The sequence below is a fragment of the Tachypleus tridentatus genome, chromosome 12, assembly GCF_004210375.1.
Source record: "Tachypleus tridentatus isolate NWPU-2018 chromosome 12, ASM421037v1, whole genome shotgun sequence".
In the NCBI taxonomy this organism is placed as follows: Eukaryota; Metazoa; Arthropoda; class Merostomata; order Xiphosura; family Limulidae; genus Tachypleus; species Tachypleus tridentatus.
Window position 1 is genome coordinate 97,986,640 of NC_134836.1, and position 24,086 is coordinate 98,010,725.

The following is a 24,086-nucleotide window of genomic DNA, read 5'->3' on the forward strand; positions in this document are numbered from 1 at the left end:
AAACTAATATTCTATGGTAAAAATTAGTTGATGCTTGTCAAATCAAAAATCAGGAACAGTAGACTGCATGAATGTATGTAGCAGAAGAGAAGGTCAGTGTTTCTGACACAAGTGGCATTTCATACATCAGTAGTGTGTAACATGGTTATTAAAGCCATGCAAGAAATAAACTGTTTTCTATGCATAAAGCAAGGAGCATTAGCTCAAATAGTAATCTGTATGCTGAAATGGTTACAGATACAGTCAGCAAAGTGGAAACAACAAATGTTATTTGTAATACTAGGGTTATGTCCATCACACCATGATCAAAAGTAAGTATGTTACTATCAATAAACCAGGGTTCACTGCATGAGGAATGTGCAAACAATCTACACCCAACAGGTAATGCAACACAGTAGCTTATTGCTTGAATATGGTACTGCATATCTAGGACCAGATGGTCAATTGGGTCATACAACAATGATTTTCCACAATACAGATAGAAATAATGCACATCTAGTAAAGCAATTGTTGCCTTAACTTTCCTTGAACACTGAGGAACACTGTTGAAATAAAGTGGATGTTAAAAAATGGAGTCATACAACATTGGGAAAATGTTTAGTCATCTCCACTAATGATTGTTAAGAAGAAGAAGATATGTATGCCAAGATTCGGTGTTGGTTTTAAATGAGTAGTAGCTTGCACTGATGGCTGTCCTTTACCACTTAGATGAATGTATTGACACATTAGAAGGTTACCACTAGCTCAACACTTTGGTTCTGGTAAATTTAGCTGCATGACAAAAGAAGCCCTATGACTGCTTTTAGCATCAGACATAATTTGTATATATTTTACACAAACTATTTGGCCTATGTATCATACCCATCACATTCGGACACTGATGAAGTTTATACTAAAGAGATTACAACAGAAGAGAAGCCTGGTCTATAAAGACAACTGGTTGGTTGGTTGATGTTTATTGGTGCAAAGCAACTAGGCTATCTGTGCCATACAACTGGTAAAAGATTAAAAATAAAAGTAAAATATTAAATTACATAAAAAGGAATCAGGTTATAACAAAACAAAGTCCAATTTTTGAATTAAAAACTTAAATAGAGTTAAAAAGGCCAATAACCCTTAAAATTTTAAAACACAACTGAGGTGGACAGTGTCACTATAGCCAATGACATTGCCCAGTGTCAAGGGTGAACTCATGGTAAAAAATATGTCTAAAATAGTGCTGTTGCTCACAGCTGTAATGACAGCATGACAGTAAAATGCGGGTTATTATGACTTGAATGTCACACAGACCACATATTAGTGCATCAGTCCCAGATAAAAGGAAATGAGTTAAAAAATGTGACCAATGCATAATCTAACTAGAACAACTTCCTCCTTTCAATCCTTACAGAAGCAAGATGGCCAAAGTATAGCAGAAGGTTTTATCTAGAAAAGCTTGTTATCACATTGCTCATTTCAAATCAACTGCCAACTGGCATACAGCTGAGCCTTAAACACAAGACTGCAGTCCATGTATGGGACAAGTATGGTCGTGATAGCACCAGAGCAAATAGACTTAGTTGTCGTATAAGCAAGCTCCTTCCACGAATACCAATGTGGCCCAGTATCCAAAAAAATTGGATAGAAATGAATGATAAGGAAAAATGAGCCAGTTGGTTTTGAAAAACGACGAGAACAGGGTGAGAACTAATGTGAAACGATTCTAGGGCTAGTAGAAAGCTAAGCAAATCGGTATAAACAGTACAGTTCGTATATGGCATAGCTTCTACGTGATCCAGGGCAAGAGAAATGGCACACAGTTCAGCACTGAACACAAAAACTGTAGAAGGGTTCCTGTGAGTAAATACTGAGCCACAACAAACCACGGCAGAGCCCACAGGGTCACCTGAATTTGAACCATCTGTATAAACAGAAATAGAGGAATAGTTCAAAAGATATTTGGCAAATATAAGATGGTACTTACGATCAGGAGTATTCATCTTGTTCAGATGACTCAAAGAAAGATCACAATTGGGGATGATAATAAGTAATGGTGGGATGGGTTGACCAATGGAGACAACGACATCATCCAAAAACAGACTCAATTCATCCAACTGCACCTGAATAAGAAGGTTAAAAAGGGCAATGACAGACCATCCATTCTGAAAAAGCATGACCCACTGAGGAAGAAGAACACAACATCAGGTAAGATGCTGTGATAAGGATCAAAGTTTTGCTATATACAGTAAAGGCAGTTGCAGATGGTGGAGGTGTAGAGGAGGTTTATGAGACTCACTGTATAAACTCTGTACTGGAAAAGTGCAGAAAACCCACTGGAAAGTAATGCAGTTTGAAAATATGGGATATCTACAGAAGGTATCCCAGGCCTATTTCTCAGCCTTCCATGCCATGTGGTAGGTAGGATTCCACCATGGTCAAGGATAACATGGAGAATGTGCCAAGGTTTTAGAAACAGATTGAGTAGCTGCTTAGACCATACAATGACTTACTACTGCCACATAGTTGTCTATCGATGGTTTACAGACAACGCTAGGATCAGTTCCGAGAGAGCAGTGAAAAAGGGCCAGTTCGCTTGGTCCAGGTTCCACCTTGGCACACAAGTCAAGTGGCACTGAACACGGTCAGTCTCCCTCAATATGATAGGAAAATGACCACTCCCCCATGGATCAGTGTCAGAAGAGAAATGAGAAAAGAGTGAAGGAAATCAAATAGAGGGATCAATAGCAGTAAAAGTCTGACTAGGTATGTGAAAATAGGTATAAGTACCAGAACCAAAGAGAGAAAGGTTGTGATCTGAGAGCATATACTCTACAGAACAACCCCTCACATAAACACTAGCACCACCCTAGAGGGAATTACATTAATTAAAGTCCCTCAGAATCAAAATGGGAGATGGCAACAGTTCAATGAGAGCATCAGGTCTGATTGATCATAGATCTCTTAAAGAGACAGGTACAAAGTACAAACAGTGATGGTACAACCAAAAGCAACATGGATGGATACAGGTCTGTCTGATCATAGGTCTCTTGAGGAGACAGGTACAAAGTACAAACAGTGATGGTACAATAAAGGCAACTCAGATGGATACAGCCTCCAAGGATGTATTGAGTAGCAAACATAGGGTGGGCAAATGCTAATAAATCAGCAGTGCTATCTCTCCTTGCACACGTCCATCACATAACCTGTCATTACTATTCAAAACAAACTGCCAAAATGTGACTGTATCAGCAGGTTTTAGAACTACTTCCTGTAAGAAAGACATACAGGATGGTGAGAATCAATCAGCACTTTGCTGTCATTCAAATTAGGATGAAAACCTCAACAGTTCCACTATGTTAAAGTGGCTACTTTTACTTATGTGAAGGAGAACTGTATGGAAAACTCTTCTGCTTTCAATCACATCATTTCTCTTAATTAGAAAGTCAATCAACCTCCATGGATCCTGCCCTGGGTAGAGTGGGCAGGTCTTTGTCGTTAGATGATGATTCCAGAGACTGAGGGTGTGAACAAATAATCGTTCAGCATCTCAGAGCCAAGAAGAAGATGAACCTGAGGAAATGTCAGAAGCCAAAGGAAGTGGATCCGGGTGTAGCCACTGGAAGGAATAGCAGGGATAGAGACAGGTGTTGACGTTGACTTGTCAACTCATTCAACCACGGAGAGCAAAAGCTTCACATAGTTTGAAAATGACTCTATTAGAGACATAGAGAGATCTGTCAGCACTTCAACTGTAACAGTAGAATAGTGTGCAGCACCATACATCTGAGATGGAGTGGTGGAGAGTAACTTTTGAGCCTCAGGGTAAGAAATGTTGTGAACCATTTTCAAATGCTGTAAATCTTTTTCCTCCACCTACCTAGGGCAAGAATGAAAGTAACAGGGGTGAGAGCCACCATAATTAGCACAATAAGGGTCCATTCACACTCCCAGACATCATGATCCTTGCTACTGCAACAAGCACATGTCATAATGTCTTCGCATGACCGAACTGCTGACATCAGAAACACCTGAGAGGATTAAGAATATATGGCCACACTTTGCAATTTAAATAATCCATCTTGATGGTGGCAATTGAAGGGGTGATGTAAACATCAAAATTAGGACATTGGTTGCATTATAATTCCATCTTTGGGAGTGGAGATATGCCTCTCTGTAGAAACTCCTTGGGTAGAGAAATCAACGAGAAACTGTGACTTGGGAATATTCTTCAAATCCTTCTCAATAATAATTCCTCATTACAAATTCAAAGTAGCATGGAGAGTAATCTCAATGGATATATCACCAATGGCTTTTGAATGCAAAGGGAGTTCACTATGTTTTGGAGTGGATATTTCCACCAAAGAGCTACCTTCTGGACTGACTTAGGAAAGCTACCAAGCTCCTCTAGTCCCTTATGTATAAAAAAGTGAGGCACTTGCCCTAAAGATTTGTCTAATAAAAATGTAATATCAGAAAATGAAGTACAGGTGTTGAAGAAGTTGAAGTTTGCTGTTCAGAATCTTCAAGATGTGCTTGTTTACATACTTATGGTCTGTTTTTTATAATTTTATTTTTATATTGAGTTGGGAGTTCCACAATAAAGAAAGAATATTTCAGTGCCTACTGAATCTACCTGCAATGGAGACCTACAAGGGGTTGCACTACAGTGCCAAACAAGGACACTGCAGCAATGCCAGGGTTTTGTGAGCACTATACCCAAACACAATGTCCACAACACCCATTGAGAATGTACAACACTGGCCCAAATGGTCAAGCTGATTGACCATGTGGGCACCTCAAGGATACTTGTCAACTGAAATTCAAGGCCAAAGTAGTGTGTGAAGGGTGGACCCCTCAACCAACAGAATCCTCCCCTTTACGGGCCACCATACATGGCAAACATGTGGGTGGATGTTTAGATCCCAGAGGAGATAAACTGAAAGTACAGAAACTACTCTGGAAGGTCTCCCCACCATGTACAGGAACCCACACCAAGTGGCTATGAAGACAAAATTGTAACTTTTGTTTGCATGTTTGAGCCTGTGATGATAACTTAAAAATTGTATTCTGGTTGATAAATAAAGCAGGCTTAATACTGAAACTACGAAATTTTGTGTTTGTGAGCAAGGAAATTAACATTTTTTTAAATTGAAAATGATCAGCAGGGACAAGCAGAGTCTCTTTTAGCTTTACTCATGATAGTCTATAAGTGGAATTTTATGATATGGTAATACCATCTTGTAAGTGCTTAGATGGTCTTATGGAACACCTCATTTCCACAAACCCTGTTGCAACCAGTAGTCAAAAATAATCAAATTGGTTGCTAGTCTAGGCAGTACTCACCACAATGTGGGATCCAGTGAAAGCAAGAATTAAGGGACAGTGAAAAATAAAGAGACAAGATTGTGAAAAAAGTAAGCCTTCCTCATAATCCAGCAGATGTTGTTAAAAACATCCATGGGATAGGGGGAATTTCCAAAAGAAAGCTGACTAAGCATGTAAAGAACATAAGAGGAAAGTACTGGGAGACATCTGAATACCAGCCTGTAAAATGTTCCTCACTGAATAAATATAATGGGCAGCAAAAGACAAATGTGCTAAATCTTATGAGACATAACTCAGAAGACATCTCACCTGTAAAGACCAAAATTTACAAGCAAAATGGATATTTGGAAATCCACCTTTAAGGAAATGGGGAAGTCAAGAGAAACTGAAGAATCTCATTGAATACACAGTTGAGACGTTCACCATAAAAGGAGGTAAAGTGGGCCACATAACACTCCCAGGACTCGCAAGCTGATCACAATCTACTGTAGGAGTGAGAAATAGATGGGAAGAGAATTGCAGAGATGGATGTATCTCCTTCCCTAACTGTCAGAGACTTTGAAAGAAAGGACCTATCAGGATATAGCAGGACTTAAGGGAAGAGAGAAAGTCCTACAAACATGCTATCAACTCCAACTTAAAACATCAACATGTTAGCAACAGAAAACATAATTTCACTAGGAATTGGAAACGAAGATGAACAGACAAAAGATGGTAGTAAATCTATTTACTCCATCATGTAGTGAAACAGTAAACCTCCAAGCCTGAACCAGAAATTCAGGAAGGAGAAGAAACTATTTAATCTACACCACCACCACCACCACCAAGAGAGGAGTAGAATCAAATGGGACAAAGCCCCATAATATCATAAATCAAAATTATTAACTGAAGAAAAGGAATAGGATACATAAAGGACTCATGAAATTAACATTTGTTAAAAAAAACATCATAAAACAGAATCCATATTTTCTCCATTATCAACTAAAGAGAATACTTTAGAAGCCCTAGGAATGTACATCCCAGACCATATGAATGTCTCCATTTCTCAGCAGATGAAAACATAGACAGCCTCAACCAAAAGAGACTCTCTCATCATACATAGGTGTTATATACAAAAAGAGTAGAGAAGATCAGATTAACCATCTTGTTGACAACAATAATACAGGAATTCACACCTGCAAATATCACTTCTAATTTGTTTATTTTTTAAATTATAGTTATACTGAGCTCCATAAGGTGATGTAAAAATCACAATCCATAACACTCTGTCAAAGAAAACTCTATCTAATGCTTTAAAGAGAACAAGTGATTACATTATCTAAATGAGGTGCTTACATACAGTACAAGCATTGGTTTTGCATGCACCACAACAGTCAATGGAATTATCACAGTCACTAAGTCTGCCCAAACTAAACCCTATAAGAGAGAGAAACCAACACACCCTACTACATACTGAATCTTCTAAACATAACACAGAGCCACCTATCCTCCTTCAGCATCATCACTATTCTCTGCCCCTAGACCTATCACCTATCATTCAACTAATCATAAATACCTCAGCTCAATCTCTATCATTGTCCAGTTGCACTTAGTTCTTTTTCTTCTATCACCCCTCGAAGTTTAGGGTTAAACATTTTAAATCAAAATTACTTCAATGATCTGAACTAAACCAATGCTTAGATAGGCAAAGACAATGTCAAAGAATAACTGTATTGATAGCAGATGGTAAGCATATTTTGGAAATGGAGTTTCTCAATCCCACTTTAGGGAAATATGGTATCTACAGAACTGGCTAAAATAGCCACAGTGATAAAATGACCTCAATCTCTGACCAAATGAGGAATGTAGAGTTTATTCAGTTTTGTGGTGTGTTACCAAAGATTTGTAGTACTTATCCTAGAGAGAAGCACCAAGATTTGCTTTCTCTAAAGTTGAGATATACTCTGGACAGAGCAAGAAATAAAACAAAATATCCTTTAGTAGATGCTTCAGTGCCAACCTACCTACAGTAAAACAAGTAAGTTGCTGTTAGACACTGGCATCAGCTACCACAGAATTGGGGTTGTGTTATTACTGTTCAGGATGGAGTGAGATGTGATGCCAGTGATACCATTGCTTCCAAGTACAGATGCTGCACAATGAAGAAAATAATGCTTATGGCCTTCTTATCCTATTTTCTATGATAATAGGTTCACCATCAAGGTAAGCTATGCTTTATTGAAGTGGCTAATTAACTTTGAAAATGTGTAATGGGTGACAGCTCATTCAATAACAACTTTACAAGAATGTGACTTTGATTAAAGTCTTCACATAGTCCATATTGTAAGAGAATAACCAGTCACATAAATACTGCTAGTCATTATGGCAACTTCCAATGCTTCTTGCTTAGAATGAAGTTAAATTAACAAAGAAAGATATCTTAAGAGACAACAACTGTTGATAGACTCTCAGATCCAATGGGAAGCAACAGTCCATTTACACAAGTACACACACAGTATTTTGCACTTTGATGAAATCATAAATATTGTTTTAAACTTCACTTCATGTGTCCAGTTTGTTTATTTTCCTATCTTAAAACACTGTCGTTTAGCCAGATCCAGGTGCACATCATAGTGTTTCTGATCAATCCTCCTGTTATAAGATGGACCTATTTAAAACCCACAAACAATTAAATTTCAACTGAGAACACCACAAACTTATACACAAGTCTTGAATAATATTTCTCGCAGAGAACTTCAAAAGTTTTTTGCATATCTAAGTTTTGACTCATCACATATAATACAAAAAGATGGCAACATATCACACCCACTTATACTGGGGTATTATAGTAATAACTGAACCACTGTCTCTATGCACACTACCCTGAGTTTATATATGTATAATCATATACATTTGACAATGCAAAGAAATAATTTACGTAATACACAAAAATATTTACAAAGTTGTCAACTCCAGTAATGCCACTATGAACTATACTTATTTAACAATTAACTGTTTCCTCCTATTCCATAGTTTTCTTTTCTTATTGCTTAAATGTGTCATTTAGCTCAGTTCAATTCTAATTTAGGTCCAATTTTGATTCAAATAACCATTGTCTACAACCCAAAAATATATACGTTTAGTCTATACTTATACTTTTGGCCTAACACAACATCCTTCCATGTTAAACTGAACAATTAACAGAATAACTTGCTTGGAACTTAGACAAAGCCAATAAATGTAATAATAAGGTAACCAAAAACTAGTTAATATGAACATTTATATATAACTGCACTTTCACCAATTATCCTATAACAGTATTAGTATGAAGTTTCAATAATGCATAGGGCCAATCCGTCATTCACCGTCCAATTGGTTCAAAATAATACTAACTTCAAAAGTGATATATGTGTGTGTTTGTGTGTGTGTGGCAGCCTTCTCTCTCTCTCTCGGATTTTGGGTATCATATATATACACTGGAGGGTCAGGTGCTCTTTGACCTCTTCCTCTACTTGTATAGTCATGCAGTGTTGGTTGGTGTTAGTTACTGCTTTAGGGTCATAGTGGGGTGAATTGCTCCGACCCTTTACAGGGCAATGTCCATGTACTGGTATACATTTACAGATATTCTTTTGCCCTATCAGTAGGAAGTTTATTTTGATGGTGGCCCTCTTCTTTTTCCCTCTCTCTATATATTATTATTATTTAGATGTTTAGGACTATCTTTATCATGTGTGAGGTACCTGTATAGTTTGCATAATAATTAATTTTTCATCCAATTTTTATCAAAATATGTCATTGTACTATGTAGGAGTCCATCTGGTATAGTTGGTATGTTTGAATATTTGTGCATGAATTTAGATGTTGTTGCTCAGAGAAATCTGTATGCTGTTATAAGGAGTTTGTTTTGTATTGTTTGTAGTTTGGTTTTAATTGTTTTGTCACTTACAGTTATCCATGTTGATTACTGATCTAATGTACGTTTTATAAATTATTAGTATGTTATCTATTGATGCTCCACTGTTCTTACCAGTTAGACTCCTAACATAGTTGGTTCTTTGCCATGCTTTATTTTTAATTTCATTTACATGATTAATTCATGTTAATTTTGAGTCATAGGTTAGACCTAAAATTTTGCCGATATGGCAGTCTGAAGTAGTGTTCCATTCATATATATTTCAGGCTGTAGTTTTTGTATTTTGTTAGCTTTGTAAATACAACAAGTTGTGTTTCTGCTATATTTATTTTTATTCTATATTTTTGGCAGTATTCGCTTATTCTATTTAGTTCTGGTTGTATGTTTGTGGCTACTATTTATGGTGTTGTGGCATTTCCAGACTGCCACATCATCAGCAAACTGTGAAGAGAATACATGATTGGGATCCTTCAATGGCAAATTGTTTACATAAATGATGAAGAGTATAGGGCTAACCACCCCTCCTTGAGGGATGCCAGCTTCTGGAGTAAAGTACACAGAAAAGATTCCTTCTACATTTTTCTTTTCCAAAAAGTTACATAACCAGCAAATAATTCCAGGCAGTAGTCCCATTTCATTTATAAGGAACCATAGACCATTGTGCCATATAGTGTCAAATGCTTTCTAAACATCAAGAAATCAGACGACAGTGCACTGTTTTTTGTTAAAGCTATCTATTATCTCTTCAGTTAGTCTGACTAAGTGGTCAGTTGTTTGTCTAAAATTTCTGAATCCATTCTGTCCTTCTGGTAATTTTGATGTTATCTCCAAGAATGTGGAGAGTCTGTTACTGATTATTCTCTCAAGAATTTTGCCTACACAGCTAGTCAGGCTGATTGATCAGTAGTTATTAGATTTATTTGCTGGCTTTCCTTCCTTATGGAACATTAAAATATTAGAGTGCTTCCAATAAATTGAGATGTATCCTGAGGATAGAGATAGGTTAAAAAGTGAATTTAGGTAATCAAACAATTTCGGAGTGCCCTTCTTTTAAGGAGGATGGCTTGTATCTCATCTTCACCCAGAGATTTATTTTTTTATGTTTTCTATTGCTTCAAAATGTTAATGTATAGAAGAATATTTACGTAAAAACGGCTGGTTTGGGTTGAGAAAATTTTTTATGTAGAGGAGCAAACAACGTTTCACCTTCTTTGGTCATCGTCAGGTTCACAAAGAAAGAAAAAGGTAACTGACCGATAGCTGACCACATGTTTGAAGGGGGTTGTGTACTGAATGTAAAAATGTAAAGGGCATGCTTAGATGTTTGATTATATTTATTAATATAGGTATAAAGGTGTTCCTTTGTATTGGTTTTTTTTTTAGCTTGAGTTATTGCATAAGTAAGGCTTCTTTAATATTGCATTTGTTTATGTTTGTTTCTTTATTTAGTATTTGGGTGTCTTCTATGGTTATGTTGTGTTTATTTGATTTGCAGTGTTTGAAAACGTGTGAAGGTGACTTTGTGTTCTTTGAATCTGGTTTCCATTATTCTACTTGTTTCTCTAATATAGAAGTCGTGGCAGTTATCACATTGTATTTTATAAATAATGTTGGTGTGGTGTTTGTCAGTGTCTGATAGGATGTTCTTCATCTTTTGGATGTATTCACTCGTGTTCATTATGACTATAGTGTTTCCTTTATCTGCTTTTAGAATTTTTATGTTTTTGTCTTGTTTTAGGTTTTAAATGGAATTAATATCTCTTTTTGTGAAACTGCTTTTTAGTTTTCTGTTTTTTGAGAAAATTCTTTGAAAAAATCGTTTAAGATGTTGTTTTTAGGTGTTTCTGGAAAATATAAATTTTTAATTTTTCCTGGGAAGTTTGACTGTTGGATGTCAATAAAATTGTTAAAGTTGTCTTCTTTCTGTTGGTTGTCTTCGGTTGTTTTGTTTTCTGTTGAAAGTATCACAAGTCTCCTGGCTAGATCTTCTAAAGATGTTTTGATTTCTAAGGTTGGAATGTACCTTGGTGCTGTTGTGAAGTTGAGTCCTTTGTTAAGTAGATGTATCTCATCTGTGTTTAACTGTCGGTCCAATCTGTTAATTATGAGGTTAGTCAACGGTTTGTCATGGTGTCTTTTCTGTTGTTTGCATCTTAGTTTTTCTAGTTTTTTGTTGTGGCAGATCTTTTCGTCTCTGTCATTCCTGGTGTTGATTTGGTTTATATTCCATTGTATAAGTCCATAAATCTCTGGTTTAATGCAGCATGCCAGTTGATGGTCTAGGTTCATTTTTTTGGTTTTGTAACTCATGTAGTTCTTTGTATTTCGAGTTCAACATGGGTTAAAGTAGTTTTTTTCTGTAAATTTTGGATAATATTTGTGCACTGATTAAATGTTTTTGATAGTTTTACCTTTACAAAGTTAAGGATTAGTTGTTCCTTTCTACATTGTTGAATGAAATAGATGCCATTTCAATAATGTCCACACATGAATCGTTTAATTACAATCTTGGTAAATACATATCATGGGCATTCTCCAAATATATAACATCAGCCAGCTCATTCATCAACACAATGCAGTGTTGTATAAGTAAGGCTTCTTTAATTTTGCATTTGTAAATTTCAAGTCTAATCTTAATCATAAAGCCTTAATGGCCAATTTCGATGTTATATCCCTCTTTACAGAAGTCCCAACAGCTGAAGCCTGCAAAATAGCCTTAGAACTCTATATCCAAGACCCTAACCCATCAATAGACATTCCTAGCAAGCCTCATAGAATTCATCAAGCATGGGCAACCTTGTACCACCAATTCTAGTCAATATTTTTATAACACAAGTTGAAACACAAGCAATTAACACAGCATTACATTCACCACTATACTGGTATAGATATGTAAATGACACGACTGCGGGATTCACATCTACAGAACACACATTTAATTTTTTTCAATAACATTAACTCTGTACATCACAACATTAACTTCACATGTGAACAGGAAGAAAGCAATCAAATACCATTTCTTAACCTCAAAATTACAAGAACTGATACACAATTTAAAACAAAAATCCACCAAAAAATCACCCATACTGGACTATACATTCCTTGGGACTCAGCACATGAAACAAAACAAAAACTCAACATACTAAGAAACCAAATAACCACAGCAATAAAACAATACTTCATCAACATCAATAAGTTTCCTCCACAAACCGTAGAAAACATTATAAGCAACAAACCTAGACAAAAAGCAAAATTAACTAACAAAAATAAATATATCCTATGAATTAAACTGCTGCATACCATATATTCCAGACATCAACAGAAAAATAACCAACATTTGGCAAAAACTAGTAACAAAATATGACATTCCAGTTAATACCAAATTTATTCAAAAACCAGGCACAAAACTAAGTTTTATTCTGTGTAAAAACTACACTGACAAACACCACACCAACATTATTTATAAAATACAATGTGATAACTGCCATGACTTCTATATTGGAGAAACAAGTAGAAAAATGGAAACCAGATTCAAAGAACACAAAAAGGCACCTTCACACTTTTTGAACACTGCAAATTAAATAAACACAACATAACCATAGAAAACACCCAAATACTGAATAAAGAAACACAAAATTAAAGAAGCCTTACTTATACAACAACTCAAGCCCAAAATAAACCAATACAAAGAAACACCTTTATACCTATATTAATAAATATAATCAAACATCTGAGCATGCCCTCTACATTCCTACACTCAGTTACACAACCCCCTTCAAACATGTGGTCGGCTATTGGTCAGTTACCTCTTTCTTTCTTTGTGAACCTGACGATGACCTAAGAAGGTAAAACATTGTTCATTCCTCTACATAAAAAATTTTCTCAACCCAAACCAGCCATTTTTACATATATATTTTTCTCTACAAGTGGGTTTTCTCATCATCACTGATTATAAGTTAATGTATAGATATTTCTTTCATTAGGTTCATGTTTTCTTAGTCTGTCATGTGTCCTGTATTTGTCTCAGATATAAGTGTTGGGGAAATTGGTTGAAATTGTTCTTTATTGTTTAGTGTATAATTTGTGACTTTGTTCTAAAAATAAGTATTCATATCTGGATCAGTATGTGTTTTAAATGTATTCTGTAGTTGGTCTTTGAAAGCTTCAGCTTTTTCTTTATTTGTGTATGCTCTTGCATTATTGTATTCAAGTGTAGGATATTTCTTAGCAGCTGAACTGTCACTGGTGAGTTGTCTAAGGTGTGTTCAGAATTTTCTTGGGTCAGTTTTATCATTTAATTTTGAACAGAAATTGTCCCATTTATCTTGTTTTTGTTGTTTTATTTGTGCTCTAACATGATTTGTTATGCTGTTTATTTATGTTTTGGTTTCTCTATCTCTTGTTGTCATGAACTGTCTTTGTTTTTTGATTAGGTTTATTATTGGGGTGTTTAGTTTCCATGTCTTATTTGTTATTTTATGATTTTCTTTCGACATTGTTTTATTGGCCAATTTTTGAAGGCACTCCATTATTGTTTGACAATAGTTATCCAATTCAATATGGTTTTTTACATTTTCTATAACATTATTAGGTAATTGATTGTCTAATTCCTTTTGATAGTCTTACCAATTTGATTTATTATAATTGAGTTTTTCTTTTCTGTAGGTTGTATTTTTATGGGGGACAAGATCAAAGACACAACATATTGGTATATGGTCACTATCAAAATCTTTTCCCACCTGAAATTTTATTAGTTTTTGGCTCATATTGTATTGTATGTAGACACAGATCTAGTATGTCACTGGTGTTAGTGGCACACGCTGTGTGTGTTATCATTTAGTAGGACTATATTATTATCATCTGTAAAATGTAAGAGACCACTTCCATTATTGTTTGTATAGTTGCATCCAAAGTTAACATTTTTGCTGTTGAGATCTCCAATGGCTATAGAGTTATGGTTGTGGGAGAAGATGTTGAGTAATGCTATGTCTAGTTGCTTATGTGGTGAACAGTATATTCCTGCTATTGTCACTTCTGTAATGTTTGTTTGCAGAATATCTACAATAACATGTTCGTTGTTACTGCTCATATTGATTTCTGTGACTGATAGATCTGTTTTGTATAGCATCATTATGCTTCTATTTTCATCATTTTTGTTTATTCTGTCTTTCCTTATTGTTGGGTAATTTGGTATCTTAAATCTATTGTTGTTGTATATTAAAGTTTTGATTACTATTTTAATGTGGGGGTTAGTTTCTTGTATAAGGTCTTTGATCTCATGTTTCTTGGAAGCTATTGTGCCTTGGATGTTGATATATACCACTGTGAACTTTATGTTGTCAGCAGGTGTCCCGTGAGTGTTGTTATTATGTGTGGTGTATGAGGTGTAATGTGTTTTTTCAGGATGTTGATTTTCAAATCAATAAAGTTGGTTGTTTGATTTGGTTTTGTGTATTCTGTGATTATGTTAGTCAATAGGCTTGTTTTGTCAGGTGTGTTAGTGTTTGTTTCTGGGAGTGTGGTATTGTTTTCTTGTGATTTTTGTGTTTGGAATGAAATGTTATTTTCTTGTGTATTATTACTTTGTTCTTGTAGATTTTATGTTTTGTTTCCTTTTAATATTTGTGCATACATTGTTTTAGATGTTTTGCTAACTTCTGTTGTTGTTTGTTGCGTACTTGTGTCAGGTTGTTCCTGTTCATAGTTGTTGTTCTTGTCTGATATATACGTTGTTTTATTTGTCACATCCTTAGTAATTTGGTGTGTGGGTTTGTCCACAGTTACAGCATTTAAGTGTTTCTTGCTCCTTTTAGCAATGAGATACATGGTGTTCCCTGCCACAGCCACAGCACCTCAGTGTTGCTAGACGTGCCCATATCTGGCAATTGTAGCATTGAGTTAATATAATTCCTGGAGTTTTTAAATGTTCAATTTGGTATCTTTGATACCAAAGCATAATTCCATCATTATTGAGGTTTTGAATGTTATAGCTGTCTTCTATATCAATTTGTGTTAAATTTGTAGGTGCTTATATTTTTTTGGAAATTATTCAGTGTATATTTGTGTGTGGTATATTTTTGTGGCAGTCTGTCTCTCTCTCTCTCTCTAGGTGTTTGGGTATATAAATTTGTATATCCAGGAGGGTCAGGTACACTAGACCTCTTCCTCCTTCCTTTACACTGTTTGAGTGGACTTATTAATATATTTAAAGTAAATACAGAGGGCCAGAGTGATAAGCATAACTCTAACTCAGGGCCTTTTCAAAACAATGTCCATGTATATTGTTCTTTTTTTTTTTTTAATAAGTCCAGAATGTAGGTGGCCTGTTTTATTTTAGCACTAGTTTGTTTTTTTTATTATACAGGGTGTTCGGAAAGTCACTGTGCAGTTTTGTAATCATATTTTATTCAGTCTATTTCAAGCCAGCAACTGATAGAGGTGTTTAGAAATAAAATAAGAAGGATCCAGGCCTGTACAGATGCCAACGAGGATCACTTTCAACATTGTTTATAATTGTCATTCATATTTAGCTCCTGTATTCTATATTGAAACATGTCTGTTAATAAATATATAAGTGCACAGTAACTTTCCAAACACCCTGTATACACACACACACACACACATATATATATTAAATTATTATTTTTTTTTTTAACTTGATTTTAGCTTAAAGATCTAATGTACAAGTTTAACAGGGAGAAGTGTTTAGGTCTCTCTTCATCATATATGCAGTATCTGTCTAGTTTGCATAACAGCTCATTTTTTGCCAATTTTTATCAAAATATTTTATTGTACTATGTAGAAGTCTATCTGGTATTTGTGTATTTGTGCATGAACTTTGAAGAAGTGGTTTTAGGTACTCTATATGCTGTTGTAATTAATGTATTCTGTAATGTTTGGAGTTTGGTTTACAATTGTTTTTCACTTATGTTAATCCATGCCAGAGCTGCATAGTCTGTTACTGATAAAATACATGTTTTGTATATTTTAATGATGTTTTCAAGTGTTGTTCCACAATTTTTACCAGTTAGACTCCTAATATAGTTTATTCTTCGCCAAATTTTAGTTTTTATGTTATTTACATGTTTTATCCAGGTAAGTTTAGAATCATATGTTAGCCCTAAAAATTTTGCAGATGTAGCAGTCTGGAAAAGCTCTCCGTTCTTGTAAATCTGGTGTTGTACTTTTTAATGTTTCAATGATTTTGAAAATATCACTAATTCTATGTGGCAGTCTGCATGCGTGGGATGTTTGTTTTTGAATTTCGCGCAAAGCTACATCAGGGCTATCTAAACTAGCCGTCCCTAATTTAGTAGTTTAAATCTAGAAACTGACAATCCTATAACAGTATTAATATGAAGTTTCAATGGTACATAGAACCAATCTGTCATTCGATGTGCAATTGGTTCAAAATAATAATAACATCAATAGTTATATATAAGGGTATGTGTGTGTGTGGTGATGTTTTATGGTGCAAAGCATCTAGGCTATCTGCACATGTGTGTGTATAGCAGGAAGTTTGCTTGTTTATGAATTTCACGTAAAGCTACACAAGGGCTACCTGCACTAGCCGTCCATAATTTACCAGTGTAAGACTAAAGAGAAGGCAGCTAGTCATCACCACCCACTATCAACTCTTGGACTACTCTTTTTACCAACAAACAGTAGGATTGACTAACTATAACCATATCACGTCCCCACGACTAAAAGAATGAGCATGTTTAATGTGACAGGGATCCAAACATGTGTCCCTCAGATTATGAGTCGAACCACCTGGCCATGCCGGATGCGCTGAAAGTTAACATTTGTTTTTCTGAAAGTTTGTTTTGTTATATAAAAAAGCCACATTGAACTGTCTGCCGTTCCATCACACAGAATCAAAACCTGATTTTAACATTGCAAGTCCATAGAGTAACCGCTATCCCACTGCGTAACAGGCGTCGTTATTGAACAATAGTTTCAATATCAGAAATTTAATCTCTTATTCATTTAATATGTTGAGGTTTCATAAGTTGTTCTTTATAGGTTTTTTTCTCTCTTTTACCAACTTATACTGCCCGACGTAGTCAGGTCTTTAAGGCATTTGACTCGTAATCTGAAGGTCGCAGGTTCGAATCCCCATCACACCAAACATGCTCATCCTTCCAGCCATGGATGCATTATAATGTCACAGTCAATCCAACTATTCGTTGGTAAATGAGTAGCCCAAGAGTTGGCAGTGGGTAGTAATGACTAGCTGCCTTGCCTCTAATCTTACACACCAAAATTAGGGACAGCTAGCAAAGATAGCCCTGGTGTCGCTTTGTGTGAAATTCAAAATAAACCAAATTCTATACAGTGATTATTGTTTTACAGTTCTAGTGCTCTCACTCAAAACACTATAGCCAGGACAAACAAAATAAAAACTAAATAAATAATAACGAATTACTGACGTTAAATAAATAATAATGATTTATTAATCCTTTACCTAATTCTGATTTGTAAACAAGTTAAATGTATTTTGATATAAATTACGCTTCATCATATTTAATTTACTTCACAACACAATATTTGTTGTTCATGCAGCTTGTTAATAAAGATAGCGTTTCAATCACTACTGTGTTTTGTCTGCCATATCTCAGTCGACCTCATGAGAACTGGGATTATACGGAGGGCCTCATCGGAACTGGATATGGCAGATGCAGCGTGGTTTACGTACTATTACAAATTCTTCATTACTTTCAATAAAAGGTGCTTAGAAATAGCTACTAATGACGTTTTCGATGTTTTGAGCCAATCGAGGGCTGGATGACGGGCAGTCACTATCCTTATGTTGAACTACAACTTTAAAGTTCCAAGCATAGTTCAACTTCTAAGACTACTTTTGGATAATCAACAGGTCGTTCAAACTAAAACAAATTTTCCATATAAACACACCTGGCCGCAGATGACCAACAGTATCGGCTATACTGCCTCTTTTCACCTTTTCTATCATAGCACCAACGCGTCCCGACTCAAAGAATTTTCCTCCCACCACTTTTAGGCCAAGGATAGATGCACTTGAAACGCTGCCAACGCCCTCTTTCAAAGTCTTCTTCAAAATCATATGTCCTATCATTTTTGTCCCGTCAGTAGACGGTTGCCAGGATACAGGATGCTAAGTTAATAATAAAAATAATTACTTTTAAAGCATTTTAGATCACTTCTCTTTGGAAATGAAATTGGCCATTTTTAACCTACTGAAAATTGGAATTATATTTTTTCTATCAAGTTTATAAAGATCTTTTTGTTTTTTCCTTTTTCCAGGATTTAAAAATCATATATGCAAATATGTTCTAGATATCAAAGCAACTCTTTTTACTTTTTAAATAAATAATGAGTTTTTCTTTGCTTTATCAGTTGTTTTCAAACTTATGATTCCTGATATGCAATTTCAATTAATTTAAAATTAATTTACAGCTTGAAGCTAAAAATTATAAAATTATTTTAACAAGTCAACTTATGACAAACTAAAAAAATGATTAAATTCAATTGTTAATTTTGACTGGTAGATTAAAAAATATATTATCAATAAAGAACGTATAATTAATATAAACACATAATTATGACAACACTAAGTTTCTGAAAACATATTTTACGAACACTAGATGCACGTTTTTTATCCCTACTTAGCAAGAATCCTAAAGAATTTCAGTGTTTTAGAGGTTGTACAAGTGTATTACAAAGCAAAGACACAAAAAGAGCTCTTACGATAGTTTGTTCGCGAAGAAGAAACTTCACGTTAATAGGTAAACTTACACATGCTGGTTCAGGACGAATTTTCACACGTCGTGCAGAAAAAGCGTGTTGCATTAGATCACGTGTAGCCCGTGCAGAAAGAAACAATGAAAGTAACATGCAACAAAGCAGTGGCATAAACATGCTAGACATGCTATAATCGATTACAACAATCTGAATTTTTGTTATCTTCAGATAATTATTTTAACTGAAAAAAATTATTCGTAGAATAAATTACTCATGTTTAAATGATATATATATTTAAATATTTAAAAACACATTTTAACCTTTAAATTTAAAAATAAAAACTTTTGAAATCAACTTGTTCTAACAGATTAACTGTTTCAAGTTTGGGGTCAAATATATATTACTAACTCAGTGTTGAAGACTGTTCAGTATATTATTTTATATTATTAAATCTGGAAACACCTGTAGACAATGCGTTTTCTAAGAGTACATACTGTGATCTTACCTACGAAGTAAGTGTACTTAATTGTGTTGAATACAAAAGTTAGATATGTTACAAATGTATAGGTATATTTCCACGAGGGTTTTAAAACTATATCATTTTTGAGTTGATTCCTGCTTTCCTTACAGCCTTAAAGGCCAGCTCTGAACAAACTGTTTGCGTTACTTTGTATTATTTAAATTTCCAAGATAAGAGAATTACAATTAGTCAGGGATATCTACTACCCTAGCGTTTAAATTCAACATTAAACCGTAGTATGTTAACTACATACTTTTTTTGCTTAGGGATCAAATGAACATTTTTTAAAATTCTTATATGCTCTTAGACTAACATTACTGTAAAGTTGTTGACAAACTAAATATATATATATATATTATTCACACAAAGTAACGCTTCTCTCAGGTTGCTAACAGACATAATCTATGCAGTAAAAACGCTACTATTAAAGTCATATGTAAATATATAAATTAGTATAAAGTGAAAAAGTTATTTGTATCCCAAGACGGCTGGTATGGGTATTAACACTTTTATTATATACATTTTTACTTCATGTAGCGGCCCGGCATGGCCTAGCGCGTAAGGCGTGCGACTCGTAATCCGAGGGTCGCGGGTTCGCGCCCGAGTCGCGCTAAACATGCTCGCCCTCCCAGCCGTGGGGGTGTATAATGTGACGGTCAATCCCACTATTCGTTGGTAAAAGAGTAGCCCAAGAGTTGGCGGTGGGTGGTGATGACTAGCTGCCTTCCTCTAGTCTTACACTGCTAAATTAGGGACGGCTAGCACAGATAGCCCTCGAGTAGCTTTGTGCGAAATTCCCAAACAAACAAACAAACTTCATGTAGGCTTCTCGTCATCAAGAAAAAGTGATTTGTCACCTGATGTAGGTTTAAAGCGAACACTGTTCATGTATTACAGCCTTCATTAGGGTAATAAAAGTTTAAGCTCTAAAACGTACTGTTTTACATCTGTTATCGATTATTGAACAAAACTGTTCTTAATCTAAAAACATTTATCAACTGCTTTTAGTAAAAACAGCAAAAAAAAAAAAAACATTCTTGATCAACAAATACATTTTCGCGCCTTTTATTTGATATTTTTTCATAAAAATTCCTTTTTCAATGAGAAGCCTCCAGCTAACGTGATTTAGTAATTTCAAATGACAGCTTCTCAGAACTTAGTTTCAATAAAATTGTTTACTAAGTTGTAAACCAAAAGTTCCAGTTAGTGGACCATTTCTGTCATTTTTAACGTATGTTACGAAATTATTTAAAATAGGAGATTTATTATATAAAGCTTGTACATAGGTTATAATATTCTCCAAACAATAATTGGTATGTGATACTCAGGGTAAGGTTGTGACGTCTGTGGCAAACTATGTGTGCCATGAAGCATCGAACCAACGTATAGCCAAACAAACCAATCGTAGCATAAGATTTAGAGATGGTTTCAATAGGAAACGAATAAAACTTTATTGCAAGTTTAACATAGTAACAAATGTTCAACGATTCCATAATATTTTCTTTTCATAAGGTACTGCAAAACCTGGTCGAAAAGATGTACATTTATGTCTGTATTAAGCTTGCAACAAAATGTCTTCTTTACTCATTCAAGACGTCTCTATTAACCTCAAAGTGACTTCACCGAATCGGAATTCAATCATAACACATTTTTCAATCACTTGATGCAGAATAAAATTTTGGCGGCTCATTGAATCAATCAGTTGTAATCATATCGATAGGTTGCCAACAGGGTCACGATGTATCGACTTAAAATATTACGAACATGTATCTCGGAACTGCTGGTATAGGTATTAACACTTTTACTGATAAGCAGAGAACAAGGTTTCGACCTTCCAAGGTCGTTTTTAGGTTAACAAAGAGAGAATTTGCATCTGACCTTTGCCAGGTATAAGTCTCAGGACCAAGAGTATAAAGGGGTACGGGATCGTAAGGTGGGGTTGCAGTTGGATGTTAGGTTATTAATTAGTATAGGTATGAACATGGGCGTCTGTAAGATAGGGGCAAGGGAGGTACCTGCCTCATCTGGAACTTATGAAGAATTTTTACTTGAATAATTTAATACTTTCTCCCACACGAACAAGCCTGGCGTCTTCATGTGGATTCAAAAAAATGAGTCATTGTAAAACGATTTCGATTGTTTTTTATTGGACAATAAGACGTTTGACACTATTTTTCAGGTCTAGGTCACTGGATCTGACCCGTGGCCTAACTCTATACCCAATATGGAAAACTAGTAAATGTAAAGTAAATCGGTGAAGCAATGAAACATACTGAAAATGTTCTAGATATGGTTGTGGATGTGATAGTTTAAGTTAAACCGTGAGTACAGATCGAATGTAAGAAGATTTTATTGGATGATATTCGATTCGATTTGATATGCCAGCAGAGTCGTAGATTCGTCAGTTTTTTACTGTATAAACAGCGGAACATAAAACAACGGAAACAATAGTATTATCTTCAAAAAGGGGGGTCTCAATCAAATAAATATACAAAAGAATATATAATCATTAGTTTCAACATTCTGTGAAACTAACGTTACAGAAAAGCCTGAAGATGCAGTATTGAAGAAGAGTTAGATGCACGATGCATTACAAGATCATTTCCTTATCGATTATCAAATTAAAAGTGATTCCTGCAATGAAAAGTAAATACGGGAAGAATGGTATAACACCCAGAAAAGTGCCAGCATATAGATTTCATCATATCATATTTTCATTAATATTTAGTTTTTGTTTGTGTGTGTGTATATATATATATATACACATTTTTAAATGTTGTATGAAGCTTCATTTATCAGATCTATCAAAATAAACCTAAATCACTGTTAACCCTCATAGACTCAATACTAAAGGACGCTGGGCTGGTTGGTGTGGCAGATGTTAAAAATGTATCAGAAAATAATATTATTTAAATACAAATGACGAGATTAGACTCCGTAAATAAGCCATAATCAGCCAAGGCTTCGCATCCAAACATAATGATTTACGCTGACTACCATGTTCGCAAGTTGTGAGATTGCCCCCACAAACAGGTCTGCCAAGGAGTGGAAGGAGCAACTGCCTAGGGTCCCTGGTGGATAAAACTTGGTTATCCCGTAAAGTTTTGCTTTTTTGTTTTTTTGAATTTCGCGCAAAGCTACACGAGGGCTATCTGCGCTAGCCGTCCCTAATTTAGCAGTGTAAGACAAGAGAGAAGGCAGCTAGTCATCACTATCCACCGCCATCTCTTGGGCTACTCTTTTACCAACGAATAGTGAAATTGACCGTCACATTATAACGCCCCCACGGTTGAAAGATCGAGGATGTTTGGTGCGGCGGGGATTTGAACCTGTGACCCTCAGATTATGAGTCAAACGCCTTAACCCACCTGGCGATGCCGGGCCTATCCCGTAAAGCACTTTCTTACGTTTATATAGTAAACTAAAAACGGCTGCTGCTATAATTCTGTTTTCATTATGGGCTCATTGCTGTACTAGTTTAGGATATTTCAAACAAGTTCTTAAATTTTCTTTAAAATAGAAAGAGAGAGTGAGAAAGAAGGCCGGGCAAGGACGTTTGCCCCAGGGCGCGTGCTAGCTCTCGACACTCCTGCCTACCAGGATTAAATATTGCAGGTGTCCATGATTGTGGAAGTTATTATTTTTGTTGTTAAGATTAACAAACGATACGTACTTGAACTCGGGTGATTGTATATATTCTATAAAACTTGATAACAATTGATTGCTATGAAGTATTTTATGAGACTTGGCTACATGCAATGGTTGAACTCACATTTTATACACAATGATAGTACCTAAACACCAAGAGTTTTATGTATTCAGCTCTCAAAAACACAAACAAAAACGAAACTGGATTTATTAGCAACTTTCTACTTATGGGTTTATATCAAGTAATTATCTATTATAACTGCATAATGTAGGCTTACAGTCAATTTTGTTTGTTGTTAATAAAAAAAAACCACAGAATGGGCTATCTGTGGCCCGGCATGGCCTAGCGCGTAAGGCGCGCGACTCGTAATCCGAGGGTCGCGGGTTCGCGCCCGCGTCGCGCTAAACATGCTCGCCCTCCTAGCCGTGGGGGTGTATAATGTGACGGTCAATCCCACTATTCGTTGGTAAAAGAGTAGCCCAAGAGTTGGCGGTGGGTGGTGATGACTAGCTGCCTTCCCTCTAGTCTTACACTGCTAAATTAGGGACGGCTAGCACAGATAGCCCTCGAGTAGCTTTGTGCGAAATTCCCAAACAAACAAAAGACTATCTGTGCTCGGTTTCTAGCGGTATAAGCCTGCAGACCACTGAAAGGCCTACAATCGAATATTCTAACGCTAGTAAATTCAGTTGCAATGTGGATATATTCAAGGTGGGATTTTATTGTATTTAAAAACTACTAAAAATTGTTCAAACAGTAACATGTTTGGAATACTTCTTGACAAATGAACAGAAACTTTAAGACAGAATTTTAGTCCAAAATGCCATCACCTAATTTGAATTTTCTTTGCGAACAAACGAGTGTTGGGAATAGCTATAAGAAAATCATAAGAGTAAAAGTATTAATAAATTCAGGCTAAGTAGAATAAGACTCTTTGTTTTCTTTTTAATGTTTGTGGGAGCAGTATTCGAGTTCCCTTAACAAATAAATTGCAT

The 24,086-nt window shown here is 35.3% G+C and overlaps 1 protein-coding gene across 1 annotated transcript in view; it reads right to left on the minus strand.

The window, feature by feature from the left end:
* LOC143235702 (regulating synaptic membrane exocytosis protein 2-like) overlaps window positions 1-24,086 on the minus strand; it is a 138,318-nt gene that overhangs the window by 57,375 nt on the left and 56,857 nt on the right. Inside the window, exon 5 of the mRNA XM_076473915.1 lies at window positions 18,116-18,335. Within this exon, the coding sequence (XP_076330030.1) occupies window positions 18,116-18,335 (220 nt within the window). The remainder of the gene's footprint in view (window positions 1-18,115; window positions 18,336-24,086) is intronic.